General features: G+C 43.8%; 2 protein-coding genes across 6 annotated transcripts in view; both read right to left on the bottom strand.

Moving 5' to 3' along the window:
* TOM1 (target of myb1 membrane trafficking protein) overlaps window positions 1–2,028 on the bottom strand; it is a 41,012-nt gene extending 38,984 nt beyond the window's left edge. For both annotated transcript variants that reach the window (XM_027541843.1, XM_027541842.1), the window contains exon 1: window positions 1,789–2,028. In XM_027541843.1, coding sequence (XP_027397644.1) covers window positions 1,789–1,840 — 52 coding nt within the window. In that variant the 5' untranslated portion in view covers window positions 1,841–2,028. The remainder of the gene's footprint in view (window positions 1–1,788) is intronic.
* Window positions 2,029–5,240: 3,212 nt separating this feature from the next.
* The window catches only part of HMGXB4 (HMG-box containing 4), a 35,588-nt gene continuing 20,908 nt past the window's right edge, over window positions 5,241–19,920 (bottom strand). For all 4 annotated transcript variants that reach the window (XM_027541846.1, XM_027541844.1, XM_027541845.1 and 1 more), the window contains 6 exons: window positions 18,737–18,818; window positions 17,712–17,776; window positions 16,390–16,495; window positions 15,765–15,934; window positions 7,844–7,966; window positions 5,241–7,374 (listed from right to left, as the gene is read on the bottom strand). In XM_027541846.1, coding sequence (XP_027397647.1) covers window positions 7,330–7,374; window positions 7,844–7,966; window positions 15,765–15,934; window positions 16,390–16,495; window positions 17,712–17,776; window positions 18,737–18,818 — 591 coding nt within the window. In that variant the 3' untranslated portion in view covers window positions 5,241–7,329. The remainder of the gene's footprint in view (window positions 7,375–7,843; window positions 7,967–15,764; window positions 15,935–16,389; window positions 16,496–17,711; window positions 17,777–18,736; window positions 18,819–19,920) is intronic.

Raw genomic sequence — 19,920 nt, forward strand, 5'->3', positions numbered from 1 at the left:
AGGGACTAAGAGATTAGTAGCATGCTCTTCGGATTGAATATTTCTTGCCCAAGACAGGTAACCCTTCAGGGTAAGAAGAGAAGCTTTTTTCTTTGACTACCTCAAGCCTGGAGTCCCAACGAGCTTTTCTAGAAAGCCTCAGGCATATTTGGCTGACTGTGAACCAGAATTTTTTTCTTTTTTGGGGGGTGGGTGGGTAGGAAGTCTCAAACTTGACATGTGATAAAAGCAGAGGTTTCTGCAGTTGGAGAAATATAGACAAGAGATGAGCTGCCTTCTCTTCAGCTTCCAAACAATGACTCATCAGTGTGTGTGTGTGTTTGTGTAGCAGGTGGGTGAGGGTCCTGAGAGAGCAGCTGCCCCTCTCAGGTCCAGGAGCTTCCTGGTGTGTAAAGTCTCTACTGACAGCATCCTCTCAAAACATTTGATTACAACACCTCAAAAGAGCCACAAACAGCCGCAGGGGGCGATTTCAACACAGAGCTGGGTTAACAGACTTAAGTGAGGTTTGACTTCTAAGACAGCAAGAATGAAAAGAATGTCTTGTCTAAAAGATCCAGTTTTCCCAGTCTGGACTTAAGGCTAAAAATCATCAAAAAGATAGAGAGACGCTTTCACAGTACTTCCCTCGGTTTATTCAGGCGACGAAGCACACCCAGACTGTTCTGGTGAAGTGTCCGGGCCATGGCCTGTGGGTCCTCTCTGAGATGGTGGGCAGGAATGAGTGTCTGTGAGACCAACTGTCCAGCCATTCTCAGGATTTTGGAACCCTCACTTGGTGGTGTCTCAGTAACAATAATAAATATTACCACCTTCTTTTAGAGAGCATCTGCCACGTGGAAGGCACTAAATCCTTCACACTTATGAACGAGTTTAACCTAAACAACAACCCCAAGGAGGCAGGGATCATTATTATACCCTCATCACTGGGGGAGGGATCCTCTCTAGACAGCCAACGCCGCACCATTAGTAAGTCTCGGGTCAACAGGTGCCAAGAGAATCAGGAGACCTGGGCTCTGAGTGAGCCTGTGTCTCGCCAAGAGGGCTTGGCCCTCCCAGCTGCTGAGAAATGAGGGAGGCCGAATCAGGTGGTTTCGAAGATGCCTTCCAGCTCCGAGTCTGCGACTCCACGCGGTCCATTCGGTGCCGGCCGATGAGGCGGCTACGGCCGGCAGTTCTGAGGCGTTGGCCTGGCCTTCTCGTGGGGTGGGCTCCCCAGCGTCCAGCCCCGGCTTGGCGGAGGAAGGGCTCCCAGCCGCCTGCCCGCAATATGCCCGCCCGGCCGCCAAGCCCCAGCCTCCTGGTCCTTGAGAATGGACTTCCAGCCCTTCTCAGGTATCAGCGTTCGCAGCTCCAGACGAGCCAGGAAGGAAATGGCAAGAGCCCAGGTGGTGTAACCCGTGCAGGGGAGGCGACGACAGAAACCATCGAGGGACCCAAGGACTGCAAAAACCACGCAGTCCCTTTAACCCCCCAAACTTTCTGCCTGGATTCGCGACCCCAGCAGCTGCACATTGGCTGAGCCGCGGCCACGCGGGCCCGCCTTCTCTCTTTATTTATTGGCTGCCGTGGGCATCCATCACAATCCGAGGCCTCCTAGTGGACAGCGGCTTTTGTCAATCAAAGCAGGCGGGAGGCAGGGCGGGGCCGGGTCTGGGAGAGACACGCCAGCCTCACTCCCCTCCCTGCCTCCCTCCGGTGTGTGACTCGGGACCTGGAGGTACCCTGGGGGGCCGGGGTCGAACGCGGAGTGGTGCGTTGGGGCTGCGCGGGGCCCCGGGGACTCACCGATGCGCTGTCCCACCGGAGAGCTGAACGGGTTCCCCAGGAGAAAGTCCATCGCCACTGCTGCCGCTGCCACCAAGCCGGGGAATCAGCTGACAGCAACCGCCAACACCGCGGACCCGTCACGTGACGCGCTGGACCGTCCTCGAGGAGGCGCGGCTGGGGCGGGGCAGAGGCAGTCTGGAGCCGAGCCGCAGGCCCCGCCTCGGACGTGGAGTGTCGGCTCCCTGAGGCGGAGGGTGATGACCTCACTGCGGTTAACTTGGCGTCGGTGGACATCACGCAGTACGTAGGGCGACTGCGGACCAGGGGGCGTGGGTTTCGCTAAGCCACGCCCTCCATGCGTGCTTAAGGACTTAGGGGCGTGGTCTTTGAGCTCTTCACGTCTGGAAAACCCAATCTCAGACCCGGGAAATGACTTGGGTAAGGTTACCCAGCAAGCCGAGACCAAAGCTCTAGCTCTTAGTCTAAGCTCCCGGGACCTCAGTATGACTACACACCCGGTGCTGGGGTTGACAGCCTCTCTGGCCTGTTGCCTCCCTACCCAGAGAGGACGCTTCCTGTTTGAGGCTGAGGTCTCCTGGCTGCAAAATGCGTCATGTTTGCAGCCCAGATTCCCTTACCTCAAATAGAAGGCAAGAGCCAAGGATTTTCGAGACCTTGACACTGAGAGACAACTCAATGAATTGCAGCTAGTGATGGGCTAGAGCTCAGGGTGGCAGAAAGCATACAAATGTTGTGGGTGGTCCTAGGACACATCTCTGCCATTCATTTACGGTGTGATTCAAACAGCAGGCTTCCATTTTCTCTGAATTCTGGAATTAGATCAAGGACTTCTAAACTTTATTTTTTTAGGTCACAGGATCCTTTGAGAAATTGTACAAAGCATTCGAGCGTTTCTGAAGAAAAAAGGCAAGATAGAATTGTACCTCAGAGGGGTTCTGGGGTCCCTGAGGTACATCAGTGGACCCCAAGCTAAGAATCTCAAAGGCTTTCTCCAGCTTTGTAATTCATATATCTTCTTCCATGTTCCCGTGTGCCATGTTTCAGCTGTGTCACTTACTCATTAGATATCTTATCTATTGGTTATATTTTTTTGCTTCTAATGACATGCACTCCAAAAGATACAATAACCACTGCTTTGGTAGTGTGAGCTACTGCGAGGTGATTTAGTATTTATCGAACATATTTGTGAATTTTTAATTTGAAAGGCTAGTAATTTTCAAATTTAGGATGATAGAAAACCTGAATTACAACTTTATCGCTTCTGTATGTTAACTGAACAGTCAATAGGGTCTGACATCTTTATTGTACCATATAAAAGCTTTATTGAAATCATGTACTCCTGTGCTTTGAAGTGTTTTAATAATGCTCATGAGACATGTTAATACATAACCAGTCCCCCAGTAGTCTAGATGCTCCTTGAGGCTGGGATGCTATGTCTGTTTCTCTCACTGTTGTCCAGCACGATGACTAATGCTTGAAAATTTAAATTAGCAATGGCATTTAGCCTATAAAGGGGGGATGTGCACTTATGATGATTTTCATGTCAGGTAGGTACCTTCCATGTTTTTTTTCATTTAAGCATATTGCTTGTTAGTATGGCAAGTATTTAGCATGATTTTCCTTTGGATTCTTCCATTAACCTTTAATATCACTATGTTGGATGACTGGAAGTTCTTGCCTTCTTGCATCACTCTGGTTTGAAGTGATTATAGGCAGATCTTGGCTTTACTACAGAGAATAGAACAGCCATAAGTTTCGTCCTTCATAGTAAGAAAGCAGAAACAACCCACATACCCCCAAACAGGGAGTGAAATTATATTAACTCCATGCAGACAGAAAGTTGTACAGCTATTAAATTAGAAATGGAAGTGTGTAGATTTTGTCGATACAATAAATAGTAATGTAAATGGGAAACATTAAGTGCAGTACAAACTATGTCTTCAAACTATTTCCTAACAGAACAAACTCATTTAGTAAATAGTCTGTTTTAATTTTTCCTTTTAAGCATTTTAGCAATATCAATATCAAATGCCTTACTATGGATAAAAATGTTGAAATCCCTCAAGACTGACAATGCATAAATGTAATATAATTGATTATAACCTTTAAGTACATTTAAACAAAAAAATTAAGATACTCTGCTTCCAAAATTTAAAGACCACAGTATGACAAGAAAAGTGAGATCCCTATAGTAAAGTCCAGCTAGGACAAAAGAACATTTGGACAATGAATAGTTCTGATAGTTTTCCTGCAATCACATTTGCTCAGGACTGCAGATAATGGAGAAGGATTCCGATGAATTACATACACAATTTAAATTCGAAGGTGGCTTGGAGTAGAAGAGCAGAGAAGGCAATGGCACCCCACTCCAGTACTCTTGCTTGGAAAATCCCATGGACGGAGGAGCCTGTTAGGCTGCAATCCATGGAGTCGCTAAGAGTCGGACACGACTGAGCGACTTCACTTTCACTTTTCACTTTCATGCATTGGAGAAGGAAATAGCAGCCCACTCCAGTGTTCTTGCCTGGAGAATCCCAGGGACGGGGGAGCCTGGTGGGCTGCCGTCTATGGGGTTGCACAGAGTCAGACATGACTGAAGTGACTTAGCATAGGATAGCATGGGGTAGAAGAGAACCTCGGCTTTGGGGTTTGCTGTTCCAGTGTGCTTATTCTGGCTTTGCCATTTACTTAGCTGTTTAAACTCAGGGAAAGTGCTTTCCTGTACCTGTCTCCTTATTTGTAAAAGGGGATAATATTTATAAATCTTTGGGGGAGGATTAAGTGCAATAAAATATGCAAAGCACTCTTCAGCAATATGGTGATCTCTTTCTTGCTGCCTCTCTGTAAGAAGTGAGCCTTACAGCCAATCATAATATTTTATTATTTATGACTATTAACACCTTATGTTTGTGTTGAAAATTTTACCTTGAAAGTTCTAATCTCATATATTAGATGTTCACAGTATTACTAAACATACATGTCAGGCTGGCTGGCTGCAAGGCTTGGAAACAGGGAAGTGACATTAACACTTTTATAGACAGGACTGCAGATACCTATAAAATTAAGTGATTTATCCAATCCAGTGTAACTCAGCAAATCAGGACAGTACTGAAACACATGATTTAGCACACAATTTGAATGCAACTCTTATACAAGACTGATAGATATTTGACTTAGGCCAACAATGTAATGTGCATACAATTTCATTTGCCAGTGAATATAGCTACACTTACAGAGCCACTGGCTTTGCAATTAGCAAAAGAGAAGATGAAAGTCCTCAATGTAAAAGTTAATAGAAACAGAGCAAGATGTTTGTTAGGAAGATAGCTTTGATCAGAAACTTGACCTCTATTCCAGATGGGCTTTTTTTTTTTTTTTAATGTGAAAGACAAGTTTAAAATTTCATAGGCACTTTGGTTGCCACAGGAAAAAGATAGCTGACACTGGACTACAAATATTAAAAATGTGATTTTTAATAATATAAGTACAAAATTTTATTTCTTTATACAACTGTAATGGGATTTGGATCAAACTGCTAGAATTTATTTAAAAAACAAAATAAAACAATGATATAAAAACTGCAAGAAGGTCTGAATCCAAAGTTTTTCCTCTAATAGTACCAAATACCACAAGGAACAGATTATTATACAAATGTTTACAAATTTTAAATACAAATACAATAGGGTTGGACTTTAAAGGAAAACAAACAAACAAAAAGCAGGCGCTCGTCAAGACGTCGTTAATGTGTACAAATGACGATGGTGGGACTGGCTTCTTTCTGTACTCATCCATGTCTCCGAGGCCCCTTCCCTGATACCCTGTGTCCAACAGGAGATGACCTGGGTAGAGAGGAGGTGTGCGACAAGCGCTGACACACGAAATCAAACCAGGACTTCTGCTCTTCGTAGTTTTGGTTCCCAGACATTCCTGTTCCCTTCTGTTTCCCCAGTTCAATCTCAAAACTGCTCTGAGGTGAGAAAGGCATTCGGCAGCCAGAATACCTTTAAGGAACACAGTCCTGTGACCGTATGGATGGGAAGGAAAAAGGATGGAAGGAGTTACACAGGATGCAGGCTGGGGGCACTATCCTCAGAGATCGACTCTGATGCCTCTGCTCCATCCAGGCCAAGGGAAGCAAGCAGTCACCTCAGAGCTTGGTTTTGATGTGGACTCTTGCACCAAATTTAAAAACAACCCTGAAGGGCTCAACTGTTTTCTTTGGAACTGGAAGCAAAATCTGGTTCTTTGGAAATGAGGGCAGCTGGGAATGGTAACATTCCTTTTTATTTCACTTTCTTGACATTATTTAATTGTAAAGAACTAGAATCCCAACATAATGATTCCGTCTTGAGGCACGATACCCTAAAGAGTGGGTGATCTGGAGTTTGCAGAGGAGGCCAGAGGAAGGAGGGGAGGAAGAAATGACAAATCTAGTCTCTTCCACATGCTGTTGCTGGTGGAGGCTCTTGTTTTTTAAATTATATATACAGAAATTTACAGGATAAATTAAAATCTAAGGGAGTTTAAAGAGTTAAATACACATAATTAAAACACATTCATACTCGCACATAAATAAACCTACATGAGAACACAGTACTTTTTTTTTTTTTTTTTGCAATTCGCTTATGTGTGGAATGCGAAACGCCATGTATCTGGCCAGCAGGGGAGCCAAAGAGAAGATCCCAGGAATTAGGCTGGGCAAAGTTCACCTTCTACATCCGCCCAACAACCAAGCGGGAGAACTGTGAGCTGAGCTGATGCTGCCCATGGAAGATACCAGCTCTTAGTGCTGCTGACCAAATGCTCTGGGTCAGTTCACAGTACAGACTGTGCAACTGGTGACACTGATGACTTTACCCACTCCAGGGCTCACAAAACTCCTTGGCCCAGACAGAGGCTGCCAATGGTACCAATGATTACAATAAGTTTTGAGACATGGACACCGATAGAGCAGGAATTGGAATGAACCCTCTACTAAGTTTACTTAGGCCATCACAATAACTTTCAGATGGGAACGATGTTATCGCCTCCCACCTAGGTCACTTCAAGTTGAAAAGCTTTGTATTTTCAGTTAACTGATGTCTTCCCATAATCTTTCCCATTACATTTCAGACTGTAAGACAGGTAAGGCAAATGGTCAGTGATGGGTCTGGAGGTACAACTGAGTTTGGAAAAAAATCACATTTTAGCCAACCTTACCATGACGCACTAGGCATCCAAAACTAGCCCCCAGCCCCCAAGTTACACTGATTTTTAAGGCAGATTTATCCACCACAGGAGAAGAAAGAATTCCAAGCCCATATTCATGCCAAGGTTTCGTCTTGGCTAAACCTTTGCCATTTCATAAAATTATTAAAAGCAAAGTACTTACAGTCCTATGTATATATTTTACATTTTACATATATATATATATATATGTGCATATATATAAAAATTTAAAACCTACACCCAGAGGCCAGTGAAGGGATCTGGAACAGTCACATACACACAAGCCAGCAACAGGGCAGGAAAAGGTTTCTGTCCCAAGAGTCTTTGCTGTCACAGTCCAGGCATGATGTAAGCAATGTTGTCTAGTGTGTTTGACTGCAAAACAAGGGGAAAAGTTTCAGTCGAAGAGTACTTTACCTTAGTTCCCTGAGACATATTTCTTTGTTTAGGGGAGAGAGATCAGAAAAGGAGTCTGGAGTTAGAGAAAACGGGGGAGAAGATGGTATTCTGTTGTCTGTTTGCTGGGAGCTTTTCTGCTGACATCTCCCATTAATCCTAGTAAAGCAGTGGCAGCAGACTCGCACTCTCTTCATCTCTGGAAGAGCAAATAGGAAACACAGGCAGTGCAGTGCCTTAGGGGCTACGCTGCTTCTCTCCAAAGGAGAGAAATCTTAGGAAATGGCGTGTCTGCGATTTCACTGAGGGTCCAGCACACATTCAGCAGTCAGTGTCACGTTCCGCCGGCTGACAGCAGTGCGGTATCCAGGGAGCTTTAAGAGGTTGTGCCTGACAGGGCTCCCAAGGGTCTGGCCCCTCCTAAATCCCAGGAAACAAGGAAACTTACCAAGACCTGTTTGGGACAGCCGTTCAACTCAGGTAGTTGTGTGGTCAGACACGCCAAGGGGCCAAGCGCACAGATTATGGAGTCCAGAAGCACGGACAGACTGCCGGACACAGCCACCATGCCCTGAAAGGAAGAGCGTGAGAGGAGGAGGTTGCGGCCTGCATCACACTCGTGAGGCTCCCTCCAGGCCCTGGGTACTTCCTCGCATGGCTCTCTGAGTCTGGGGCAGTTCCAGGAAACTTGCGGCAGAAATGGAAGCTTTCTGCTTTGGTAACTCAATACATTCCAGGTTTCCTGTCTATATTTCTAAACCGTTGTATCCTCTGTGAGACCTTGGGTTGGTCCCTTAGGAAGAGTGGGGGCTGGGAGGGGGGACAACCCTACACTTAAAAATATTTAAAAAGGCCCCACCTATTGTGGAGAACTGCTGGCAAGATTTGTAGGGGTCATGAATGCAAAAGTTATTTTTCTCATGAACTCCACAAATATAGCTCAAATGTGATAACCATGAGAATTCTACATACTAATGATTAATATAAGCACACACACACAAATTCTCCACATATGTAGCTTTTTGACAGGTGAGGATACCACTTTTCTGTTCTTTTTAAAATTTAACCTCTTCTAGAATTCATATCATTTGTTATCTCTGTGATTCAAAGAGATAAGAAATAAGATTGCTTGCTGCAAATACTGCTGCCGAGCTCTTGTGTAATCTGGTTCAACTAGGAGTACTGTGAGGATATGGGACCTAGAAGGCAGTGTAGCAGAGTCCATCAGAGAAAGAGCTCTGGGCTTCAGACAGCTGGGTTCAGAACCTGGCTATCCCACTCACTGAAAGGGGCAAGTTGCTTTCTATGCTGTGCCTGTAATAGACAGTACTAACAGCATCTGCAGCAAGGAGGGGATTAAGTGAGATAACAGATGTAAAGTACTTGGGGGTGGTTCTTGCTACCTGGTAACTGCTCAGAAAGTATCCATACTGCTTACTAGTATTACCAACATCTTCATCTCCAAAACTGCATTTCAGGCTTCCTGCTAGATCTTCCGTTTTGGGTATTTTTCAATCTCAACACACTGTAAAGAGAAATAACCTACCGTTCCTCCTAGCATTCCTTCCTCTGCTAAAGTCATCATCACTCACACACCTGCCCGGTCTCAAGGCCATGCCACCACTGACTTTTCTTTCCCTTCATTCTCCTCGTCTAATGTATCCCCCTACTTCCAAGTCAGAAAATAAAGCAAAGGGTTATAAGAATGGGCCCTGAGGTCATGCCACCAAACTCAAGGCTCCATTTCAGCACTTAGGGGCTAAATTTCAGACAGAGTTCCTTAATCTGAAAGTCTATTCTTCCTTCTGTAAAATAAGGGAACACAAATTCTGTTTTACAAAACATGCAATGTGAATTAAACGAGAGACTCCATGTATAGCACTCACAAAGCTGCCTGAGTGAGAGTTCAATGAAAGATAGCAATTAATAGTATTACTCCATACTTTTACAGTTAATTATAGGTAATATTTTTTGTCTGACTCTCCCAATAAGCATCCTGAGGGCAGAAACCAAGTCCTATTCTTTTTTATATCCTCCCAATAACTAATGGGGTTCTGTATAGTGTAATATCCCCCAATAAATATTTGAATTAAATTCAAATCTTTGTCATGTCTAGACTATTGTTATAACTTTTCCCTAATTCTGGTGTCTTCACTCTCAATCTAAAGTAGAAGATATTCTCAAAGAAAATCAGATGAGAGCTGTGATCATTCCTTCTACTCAAAACATCCCCAAAGCTGAGCTGTCATTTCCTTCCGCAACTTGTGCTGGGCCCTTCATAGTTCAGCCTTCCCCCACCTTGGGCGCTGGATGTTCTAGTTTTTCATCATTTAAGCAATAAAACGCTTTGAAAATAAAACCTCAAGTGGAACCCTAATACATAAAACAGTTAAAAGATCTGGTGAAGGTAGGAATGGGGGTTGAGAGCCCCACTGGGTCTCTTCTGACCTATCTTGGCAGAAGACACCAGGGCTGAGAAGCACATGTGCACTGTGGTCTTGGTTTAGGATGCTATCTCCATGATGCAAGTCCTGCCTGTCCTTCTGGGTCCTGATGGAACCCCACCTCCCTTTCAGAGCCTCTCCTGACCCCCTCACTCTGCTCTCGACTACTGCTCTAACTGCTTCAGGTGGCAGAGCTGTAGAATGATAGCAGGCTGCACAGTGGGGCAAGCTGAGCCTGTTCACAGTGAGTTGTGTAGACTTATGATAACAGTCACAATTTTATTAGGCTTCAGGTATTCAATTTTAAACGAGCAACTATATATAAATCAATGCTCCTTAAAGTGTAGTAGTTTACTAATTTCAGGTGGCATACAGGTGAACATTAATCGGTTGATAATGCACATCCATTTTTCCAATGTACATTAGAAAAAAGATTAGAATACCACACTTGTGATATCCAGGATATCACTGTGAAAGCATGGATAAATGTATTTAAATAAAAATACAAAGTAGATAACAGTATAAGTGGTCTGAGGAAATTGCAAACTTGTGAAGATATATGCAAATGATTAAAGTCTGGGGAGAAGTGGATTAGAAGGGGAATTAGTGCTTACTGCTGACACACTGTTGTTGTTTAGTCACTAAATTGTGTCCAATTCTTTGCAACCTCATGGACTGTAGCCTGCCAACCTCCTTTGTCCATGCAATTTCCCAGGCAAGAATACTGGAGTGGGTGGCCACTCCTTTCTCCAGGGGATCTTCCTGACCCAGGGACTGAACCCTCGTCTCCAACAATGGCAGGTAGCTTCTTTACCGTTGAGTCACCAGGGAAGTCCACTGCAGATACATGTGGGGTCTCTCTTGGGGATAGTGAAAATGATCTGGTATTAGACAGTAGTAATGGAGCCAGAAATCTGTGCATATACTAAGCCACTGAATTCTACGTTTTAAAAGGGTAAACTTTATGGTTGTTGCTGTGTTAGTCACTCAGTTATGTTCAACTCTTTGCGACCCCATGGACTGTAGCTTGCCAGGCTCCTCTGTCCATGGAATTCTCCAGGCAAGAATACTGGAGTGGGTTGCCATTCCCTTCTCCAGGGATCTTCCCAACCCAGGGATTGAACCTGGGTCTCCTGCACTGAAGGCAGATTTTTCATAGTCTGAGCCATGTCAGTTATATCTCAATAAGACTGTTTCTTATGTTTTTAAAAAAAAGTGGAATAGAGGGTCTGCAACGTTCTTTTCCCTTTTCCAGTCAATATGGACATGTAACCCTCCCATGGCAACTGCTCACAGAAGCTAGCTTGTTTTATTTGCTCATTTTGTATCTATTTTATCTTTCCAGTTACACTGCAAGTTTCTTGATGATATGAAATCATCAGGAAGCTATTAGGAATTCTCCTCCTCCCAGTTTTTGGAATTATGCCTAAGTATTCAACAAGTATTTGCTAAACTAAAAGGAAATGGCAGGGAAAATCTGTAACATGGGAGGTGAATTTTATTGCTGTTTAGTCGCTCAGTCGTGTCCAACTCTTTGCAACCCCAAGGACTGCAGGATGCCAGGCTTCCCTGTCCTTTATCATCTCCCGGAGTTTGCTGAAACTCACGTCCATTGAGTTGGTGATGCCATCCAACCATCTCTTCCTCTGTCATCCCCTTCTCCTGCCTTCAATCTTTCCCAGCATCGGGGTCTTTTCCAGTGAGTCGGGCTCTTCGCATCCGGTGGTCAAAGAACTGGAGCTTCGGCTTCAGCATCAATCCTTCCAACGACTATTCAGGATTGATTTCCGTTAGGATTCACTGGTTTGATCTCCTTGCAGTCCAAGGGACTCTCAAGAGTCTTCTCTAGCACCACAGTTTGAGGGCATCAATTTTTCAGTGCTCAGCCTTTTTTATTGTCCAGCTCTCACAACCATATATGACTACTGGAAAAACCATAGTACTGACTATACAGACCTCTGTTGGCAAAGTAATGTCTCTGCTTTTTAATACACTGTCTAGGTTTGACATTGCTTTTCTTCCAAGGAGCAAGTAACATTTAATTTCATGGCTACAGTCACTGTAACTTTTTAGGAAACATAAGAATATCTAAATATGAAAAATAAGGATTCCAGAATATTTTCTTCTAGAAATATCTATATCCATTCAAATATCCTAGCCTACTAGGAAGTGTCTGTTTGTGACACTTACTAAATTTTGAGAAATTAGCCAAAGAACTTAGACAAAGCTTCATTTCTCATGGCCTCTGGCGTTTTATTTGTTGAATAATAATTCAACTTTCACATAAAAGCCAAGTGGGTAGTTTTATATTTTTATGCTGACTTCTCAGCTTAAAAATGGCTTTAGGAACGGAGACTGATTTCTTTGCTGCAATGTCCTACTAGGACCCAGCAGAAACCTGAAATCCTACACCACTGAGTGAGCCAGGGGGCAGTATGGTTAGAAGTGGAATATGCTAACAGAAATGGGACATGACAGTTTTGCAGGTTAAGTGATTTTGAAACTGAAGCTTAAAAGGACAAAGATCTCCTTAGGGTATACAACACTGTATAATTCAAGTGCAGAGTAATGAAGAGCTTGGACACCTCAATCTCCCCGTTTGCTACCTATTTTCAAAGCTGTAGAGGAACTCTGACTCCCCTGGATAATCTAACCTGTCTATTCAAATCCTTGCTGGAAATGCACAGAAAAATCCAAACTCTCTTGGAAGTAAAAATGATGAAAGTTTCCATGGGATTTGGACTCATTTTTCAAAAATAAAAGTGAGTTGTAGGGTTATATGTCAATTATTTCTCTATAAAGAGGGGAGGGAGAGGAAGTGTCAGGGTAATTTTCTTTTGTGTCATTGTTTCAATAGAAAAGTATCAGTGTAAGCTTTGAGAGCCAGCTTCCAAATCTTTCAGTTCAGTTCAGTCGCTCAGTCGTGTCCGACTCTTTGTGACACCATGAATCGCAGCACTCCAGGCCTCCCTGTCCACCACCAACTCCGAGTTCACTCAGACTCACGTCTATCGAGTCAGTGATGCCATCCAGCCATCTCATCCTCTGTCTTCCCCTTCTCCTCCTGCCCTCAATCCCTCCCAGCATCAGAGTCTTTTCCAATGAGTCAACTCTTCACATGAGGTGGCCAAAGTACTGGAGTTTCAGCTTCAGCATCATTCCCTCCAAAGAAATCCCAGGGCTGATCTCCTTCAGAATGGACTGGTTGGATCTCCTTGCAGTCCAAGGGACTCTCAAGAGTCTTCTCCAACACCACAGTTCAAAAGCATCAATTCTTCGGCGCTCAGCCTTCTTCACAGTCCAACTCTCACATCCATACATGACCACAGGAAAAACCATAGCCTTGACTAGACGGACCTTTGTTGGCAAAGTAATGTCTCTGCTTTTGAATATGCTATCTAGGTTGGTCATAACTTTCCTTCCAAGGAGTAAGCGTCTTTTAATTTCATGGCTGCAGTCACCATCTGCGGTGATTTTGGAGCCCAGAAAAATAAAGTCTGACACTGTTTCCACTGTTTCCCCATCTATTTCCCATGAAGTGATGGGACTGAATGCCATGATCTTCATTTTCTGAATGTTGAGCTTTAAGCCAACTTTTTCATTCTCTTCTTTCATCAAGAGGCTTTTTAGTTCCTCTTCACTTTCTGCCATAAGGGTGGTGTCATCTGCATATCTAAGGTTATTGATATTTCTCCCGGCAACCATGATTCCAGCTTGTGTTTCTTCCAGTCCAGCGTTTCTCATGATGTACTCTGCATATAAGTTAAATAAGCAGGGTGATAATATACAGGCTTGATGTACTCCTTTTCCTATTTGAAACCAATCTGTTGTTCCATGTCCAGTTCTAACTGTTGCTTCCTGACCTGCATACAGATTTCTCAAGAGGCAGGTCAGGTGGTCTGGTATTCCCATCTCTTTCAGAATTTTCCACAGTTTCTTGTGATCCACACAGTCAAAGGCTTTGGCATAGTCAAGAAAGCAGAAATAGACGTTTTTCTGGAACTCTCTTGCTTTTTCTATGATCCAGCAGATGTTGGCAATTTGATCTCTGGTTCCTCTGCCTTTTCTAAAACAAGCTTGAACATCAGGAAGTTCACGGTTCATGTATTGCTGAAGCCTGGCTTGGAGAATTTTGAGCATTACTTTACTAGCATGTGAGATGAGTGCAACTATGCGGTAGTTTGCGCATTCTTTGGCATTGCCTTTCTTTGGGATTGGAATGAAAACTGACCTCTTCCAGTCCTGCGGCCACTGCTGAGTTTTCCAAATTTGCTGGCATATTGAGTGCAGCACTTTCACAGCATCATCTTTCAGGATTTGAAATAGCTCAACTGGAATTCCATCACCTCCACTAGCTTTGTTCGTAGTGATGCTTTCTAAGGCCCACTTGACTTCAAATTCCAGTGTCTGGCTCTAGGTATTTCTATCACCATCCCATTTCTTTAAAAAATTTTATTTACTTTTAATTGGAGGATAATGGCTTTACAATGTTGTGATGGCTTCTTCTATACAACAGTGTGAATCAGCCACAGGTATACACATCTCCCCTCCCTCTTGAACCTCTCCTCCACCGCCTACCTCATCCCACTCCTCTAGGTTGTTACGGAGCACCAGGCTGAGCTCCCTGTGTTACACAGCAGCTTCCCACTAGCTATCTATTTTATGTACGGTAAGGTATGGGGAGAAGGCAATGGCACCCCACTCCAGTGTTCTTGCTTGGAGAATCCCAGGGACAGGGGAGCCTGGTGGGCTGCGTCTATGGCGCACAGAGTCGGACACGACTGAAGTGACTTAGCAGCAGCAGCAGGAAGGTATGGGGAAACAGTGGAAACGATGTCAGACTTTATTTTTTTGGGCTCCAAAATCACTACAGATGGTGACTGCAGCCATGAAATTAAAAGACGCTTACTCCTTGGAAGGAAAGTTATGACCAACCTAGATAGCATATTGAAAAGCAGAGACATTACTTTGCCAACAAAGGTCCGTCTAGTTAAGGCTATGGTTTTTCCAGTGGTCACGTATGGATGTGAGAGTTGGACTGTGAAGAAGGCTGAGCGCCGAAGAATTGATGCTTTTGAACTGTGGTGTTGGAGAAGACTCTTGAGAGTCCCTTGGACTGCAAGGAGATCCAACCAGTCCATTCTGAAGGAGATCAGCCCTGGGATTTCTTTGGAGGGAATGATGCTGAAGCTGAAACTCCAGTACTTTGGCCACCTCATGTGAAGAGTTGACTCACTGGAAAAGACTCTGATGCTGGGAGGGATTGGGGGCAGGAGGAGAAGGGGAAGACAGAGGATGAGATGGCTGGATGGCATCACTGACTTGATGGACGTGAGGGTGATGGACAGGGAGGCCTGGCGTGCTGCGATTCATGGGGTTGCAAAGAGTTGGACACAACTGAGCGACTGAACTGAACTGAACTGAAGGTATGTATCTTAATTCTGCTATCTCAATTTGTCCCGCCCTCTCGTTGCCCTGCTCTGTTCACAGGTCTGCTCTCCATGTCTGTGTCCCTAGTCTTGCCTGCAAACAGGTTCATCAGTAACATTTTTCTAGATTCCATATATATGCATTTATAGACGGTGTTTATTTTTCTGATGTACTTCAGTCTGTGTAATAGGCTTCAGGTTCATCATCTCAGTACAACTGACTCAAATTCGTTCCTTTTTATGGCTGAGTACTGTTTCACTGTATATACGTACCACAACTCCTTTATCCATTCACCTGTCAGTGGGCATCCAGGTTGCTTCCATGTCCTGGCTATTGTAAACAGTGCTGCAGTGAACACTGCCACCCCTCCTTATCACTGTATCCTGAGCACCTGGTATAACAGCACACAGCAGTCGCTCACTGTGTGGATGTGGAATGAGCACACGGGTCCAGACTGTACCAGCAGCTGGAGCTTGCCACTGACGGTGCCCTTACCTCAGTTTCCTGCAGGCGGTGTCCGATGAGGCTCAGGGACTCTCCCAGCAGCTGGAGGTGAGCAGCCACATCAATGGGCTCTGTCTCAGGAGCTTTGGCTGGCGAGGCAGGTAACAGCATGGCGGTGGGTGGGGATTTCTTCTGGGGTGACAGTACTCCCATAGAAGAAGCTGAGAACAGAGAAGAAACAGAGCGATAAAGCTTGCCCAGGGCCTTGTACCACAAAACTGTTCTTCCCGGTTTTCCCTTTCTATGAGCTCCACCAGGCATATGCTAAAACTGTAGACTATGGGTTGGATCTGGCTAATAACTTACTTTGTGTGGCCTGTGAGCTAAGAATGATTTTAGATTTTTAAACGGTTGTTGTAGAAGAAATAAAGAAAAATACGTGACAGAGAATGCATATGGATCTCAGACCTAAAATATGTATTCTCTGGTCCTTTACAGAAAAGTGTGCTGACTTCTGACTTAACATTTTCTAAATATTGGGGCCAACCTTTATTATCTGGTATCTGGATATCAAGATCTGCTTCTAATATAGGCCACTCTCCCCATTTCTTAGTAAAGAAGCAAAATTCACAGAGCTGTGGGGAAGAGAATGAAAAGAGAAGGATGTAGTCATTACCTTTCACTTTCATGGAACCTTCTGAGCTGGATGCTTTTCTTTTCACAGTTGTAGCTTCTGCTTTGTTCTGTTTGTGTTGTAGATACTGAGCTTTTTGCTTCCAAACCTGCAATCAGATCAGGGCAAAAATAAATTTCAAAGGGCAAAAAACTGAAAGGGAAAGCAGTCATGGAAGAACAGAATGAAGAAAAGAAAAGGAACAGTGGAGGGGAGCAGACAGAGGATTAGCGTTTCTTTTTAAGCTGGAAGGTCACTGCACAGGCTTAAGCAGTGGTGACAGCAGCATCCCAGGCGAGGACTAGGCACGTCCTTCAGTGCTGCTGCTCAGACGGCAGCATTCACTCTGCGATCCCTCTAACTAAGGCTGGAATGTAAAACCACATAGGAAACCTCTGGCTCACCTTTATGTCCATCTGGTTTAAATATTTCTTCTAACCTGTCGGCTTGCAACACCAACAGTAGGATAACAATTACACAAAACTCAGAAACTAAAGATAATCTACCTGGGTGAAAAATATATGTCATCTCACCTAGATTAGCAGTACCTTAAATAAAGCAAAATGGAAATTCTAATTCCTAGACCACCTTTGTATCATCTAACTGTAAGTGACTGTGAGTGATTCAGGTATGACTATTTATCATTGTCTTATTAGTGTTTCGATAGGGCGGTATATTATTTGGTAATGGTTGATGGAGGTGATGACCCAGAACCTATCTTCCTAGTAAACACTGTCCCATGTTTTTATTATTTGCTGTGACTATGGACCTCTTTCCTCAGTTCTCAGACCACAGCTAACTACTAGCTATAGTCAGGGGCTCTGACTTTAGATCCTCTTTTAACACGTATCATTGCCCTAGGTAGGTCATCTTTTGGCTCAAATGTAAGGTTGCTGAGAAAAAAAATTAGATGAGGTTAGAAGACAGCCTCCCTGCAGCTAAATCCTCACCTAGAGTGAACTGGCACCAACTTGTTCACTGCCCTCTAAGCCACTTTCCACCAATCTATAATTTTTCTTTTTTTCCCTATTTTCAGTGTTTGGGATTTCGGGCTTCCCCAGTGGCTCAGAGGTAAAAGAATCTGCCTGCCAATGCTGGAGACATGGGTTTGAGTCTGGGGTCAGGAAGATCCCCTGGAGAAGGCTACGGCAACCCACTCCAGTATTCCTGCCTGGGAAATCCCATGGCCAGAAGAGCCTGGTGGGCTACAGTCCATGGGGAAGCAAGAGTCAGACACGACTGAACAGCTGAACAACAACAACACAGGAGGATCACACACTGGAAGGACAGAGCAATGAAAACGTGCCTGTGATAAGTCTGCTTACCAGTTTGTCCTTCTCTGGCAACTGCTTCCACACCTCAGCCAGTTTTTTACTCAGTTCCCCAAAATCTGGCACAAAAGAGTGAAAAAAACCCAGGAAAACTGAATACAGTAAAGGTTTAACCATAAACAAAACAGAAGGCCGAACAGAACAAAAACTAGGAAGAGGGTTTTGAAGATCAGATTTAAATAGCACAAGATTCTTTCAGAAAACCAAACCAAACCCCACAACTTCCCTTGGGTCTTTTATAGAAGGAAGAAGCTGTTTGGGTCGCTATGAGACAGGCTCAAAATCTCACACATCTACTCTTTAAGGATTTATGCCTGAAGCATCGTATTGGTATCTTTTAGTATGATCCCATGAAACATGGCTTATCTACTTAGGTTAAAGAAAAAATGTTATGTAGAATTTGATAAGAAATGTTAGGTTTTTACCAAATTTCTGAGAGCTCAGAAACAAAGGAGAATTTCCCTAGAGCAGCTCAGAAGCAATCTTTCAGATGTGTGATACTGTGCTCCCCACATTGTAGAGCAAGTTCACACTTTATAAAGCACATCCGAATCTTTTCTGGTGCTTCATGTGTGCCTCACAGCAGCCCTGGTGAGAGGGTTGAGAAGCGAGTCCACACACCGGGCAGATGAGATTTGTAGATGTTACCTGACTTGTCCAAGGGCTGAGGTGTAGTGTTCTCACCTTACCAACTTCTGATACAGAGACAAATAATGAACAATGTAATATGTCATTTCCATACCCAACTCCAACCCTATACTCTAACTCCATACCCAAGAGGCGGCTGAAGGAAAAAGTCAACTATAGAATCTTGGAAAGAAACAACTGTATGTTTATATACTGTGCTTTTGGACGGGGCGTACTAAGACAAAATCTAAAGAGACCTGTACAGTTGAGGAGAGAAATGAGATTTGTGTCCTTTTCAGGCCATGGGAAGAACTTTGCCTGCTGATTGGATTAACTGCCTTGCTTCGATACACATGGAAAGTAAGAACACTAAAAATGAGAAATGTGCTCACCTATGCCTGGATGGTCAGCCACAATGGTTACACGGTACTCCTTGCAGAACACTTGGTAGGCCGACATGTTCTTCTTTTTTGGCTAGCACCACATAAAAACAGAGCACGGTAAGACTTAATCAGAAGCCAAGTTGAACAACTTTGTGTCTATGAGAACAAAACAGAAAAGTGACCTGCACTTTTTCCTCAAGTGTCCTAAGTTGCCAACCAGCTTTCCTTAAATAGGATAATTATTAAACCATGTTACATATGACTCAGAGATGAGTATAAGTTTTACCTTTAGAAGGTAAAAACCAGATGCTGATTTTTAGATTTTTCAGGTTGTTGCAGCTACTTGATAATTGTTTGTAAAGCTCTTCATTCGTCCTACAAATGTTACCTAATTCTTTTAGAATTGAGTGCTAAGCAAATCTTTACCTCTCCTGGGGTAGCTATTTTTTGTCTTTAAAATAAGAACCACATAACTTTCCTTTACTTTGGGGCTAGAAAATCAAGAACCAAATTTACGTTCATATTGTGCCTCTGGTTTTCATTTCTTCTTCGTTCTTTTGGTTCTGCGGCACGTGGGATCCTCGTTCTCCAACCAGGGGTCGAACCTGCGCCCACTGCATTGGATGTGGATCCAAGGGATCACCACTGGATCACCACTGGGTCACCAGGGAAGTCCCTGGCTTTGATTTCTAATGTTAAAATTTTCTTGATCCTGCTTTGACTGTCACTTGTAGTTTATTGTTATTTTATTATTCACATTCTTGTGGTCCAAGGTGAAAAGTAAATAAATAACCGAGGACAATTCTTTGGTACTCAACGTAAGGTGAACCTTTTCCACATCAACCAAGTGCTTTGTACTACTTGAAGTATGTTTATGCTTCATTGAATTATGACAATTCCAAAAGCAACACAGGATTTTTGAAAAACAAGATTTTAAAATCAACCAAGTGTATATAAAACAGAAGGTATTATACATTACTATGCATTCCACTTTATAATTAACCATAAACTTGGAAGAAAAAAGTTTTCCTACCTGAAAAGGCACATTAGATAGCACCTGTCCAACCCCCTCACTTTGAGGATGAAGAAAAGGAAACTCAGAAAAATAGTGATTTGTCTGGGTCCTGCAGCTATGCCGGTTTTAACACCAGAATGGCTACAACCCAAGCACCTGACCTTTAGGGCTATGCACT

This window comes from Bos indicus x Bos taurus, chromosome 5 (assembly GCF_003369695.1).
Source record: "Bos indicus x Bos taurus breed Angus x Brahman F1 hybrid chromosome 5, Bos_hybrid_MaternalHap_v2.0, whole genome shotgun sequence".
Classification (NCBI taxonomy): domain Eukaryota; kingdom Metazoa; phylum Chordata; class Mammalia; order Artiodactyla; family Bovidae; genus Bos; species Bos indicus x Bos taurus.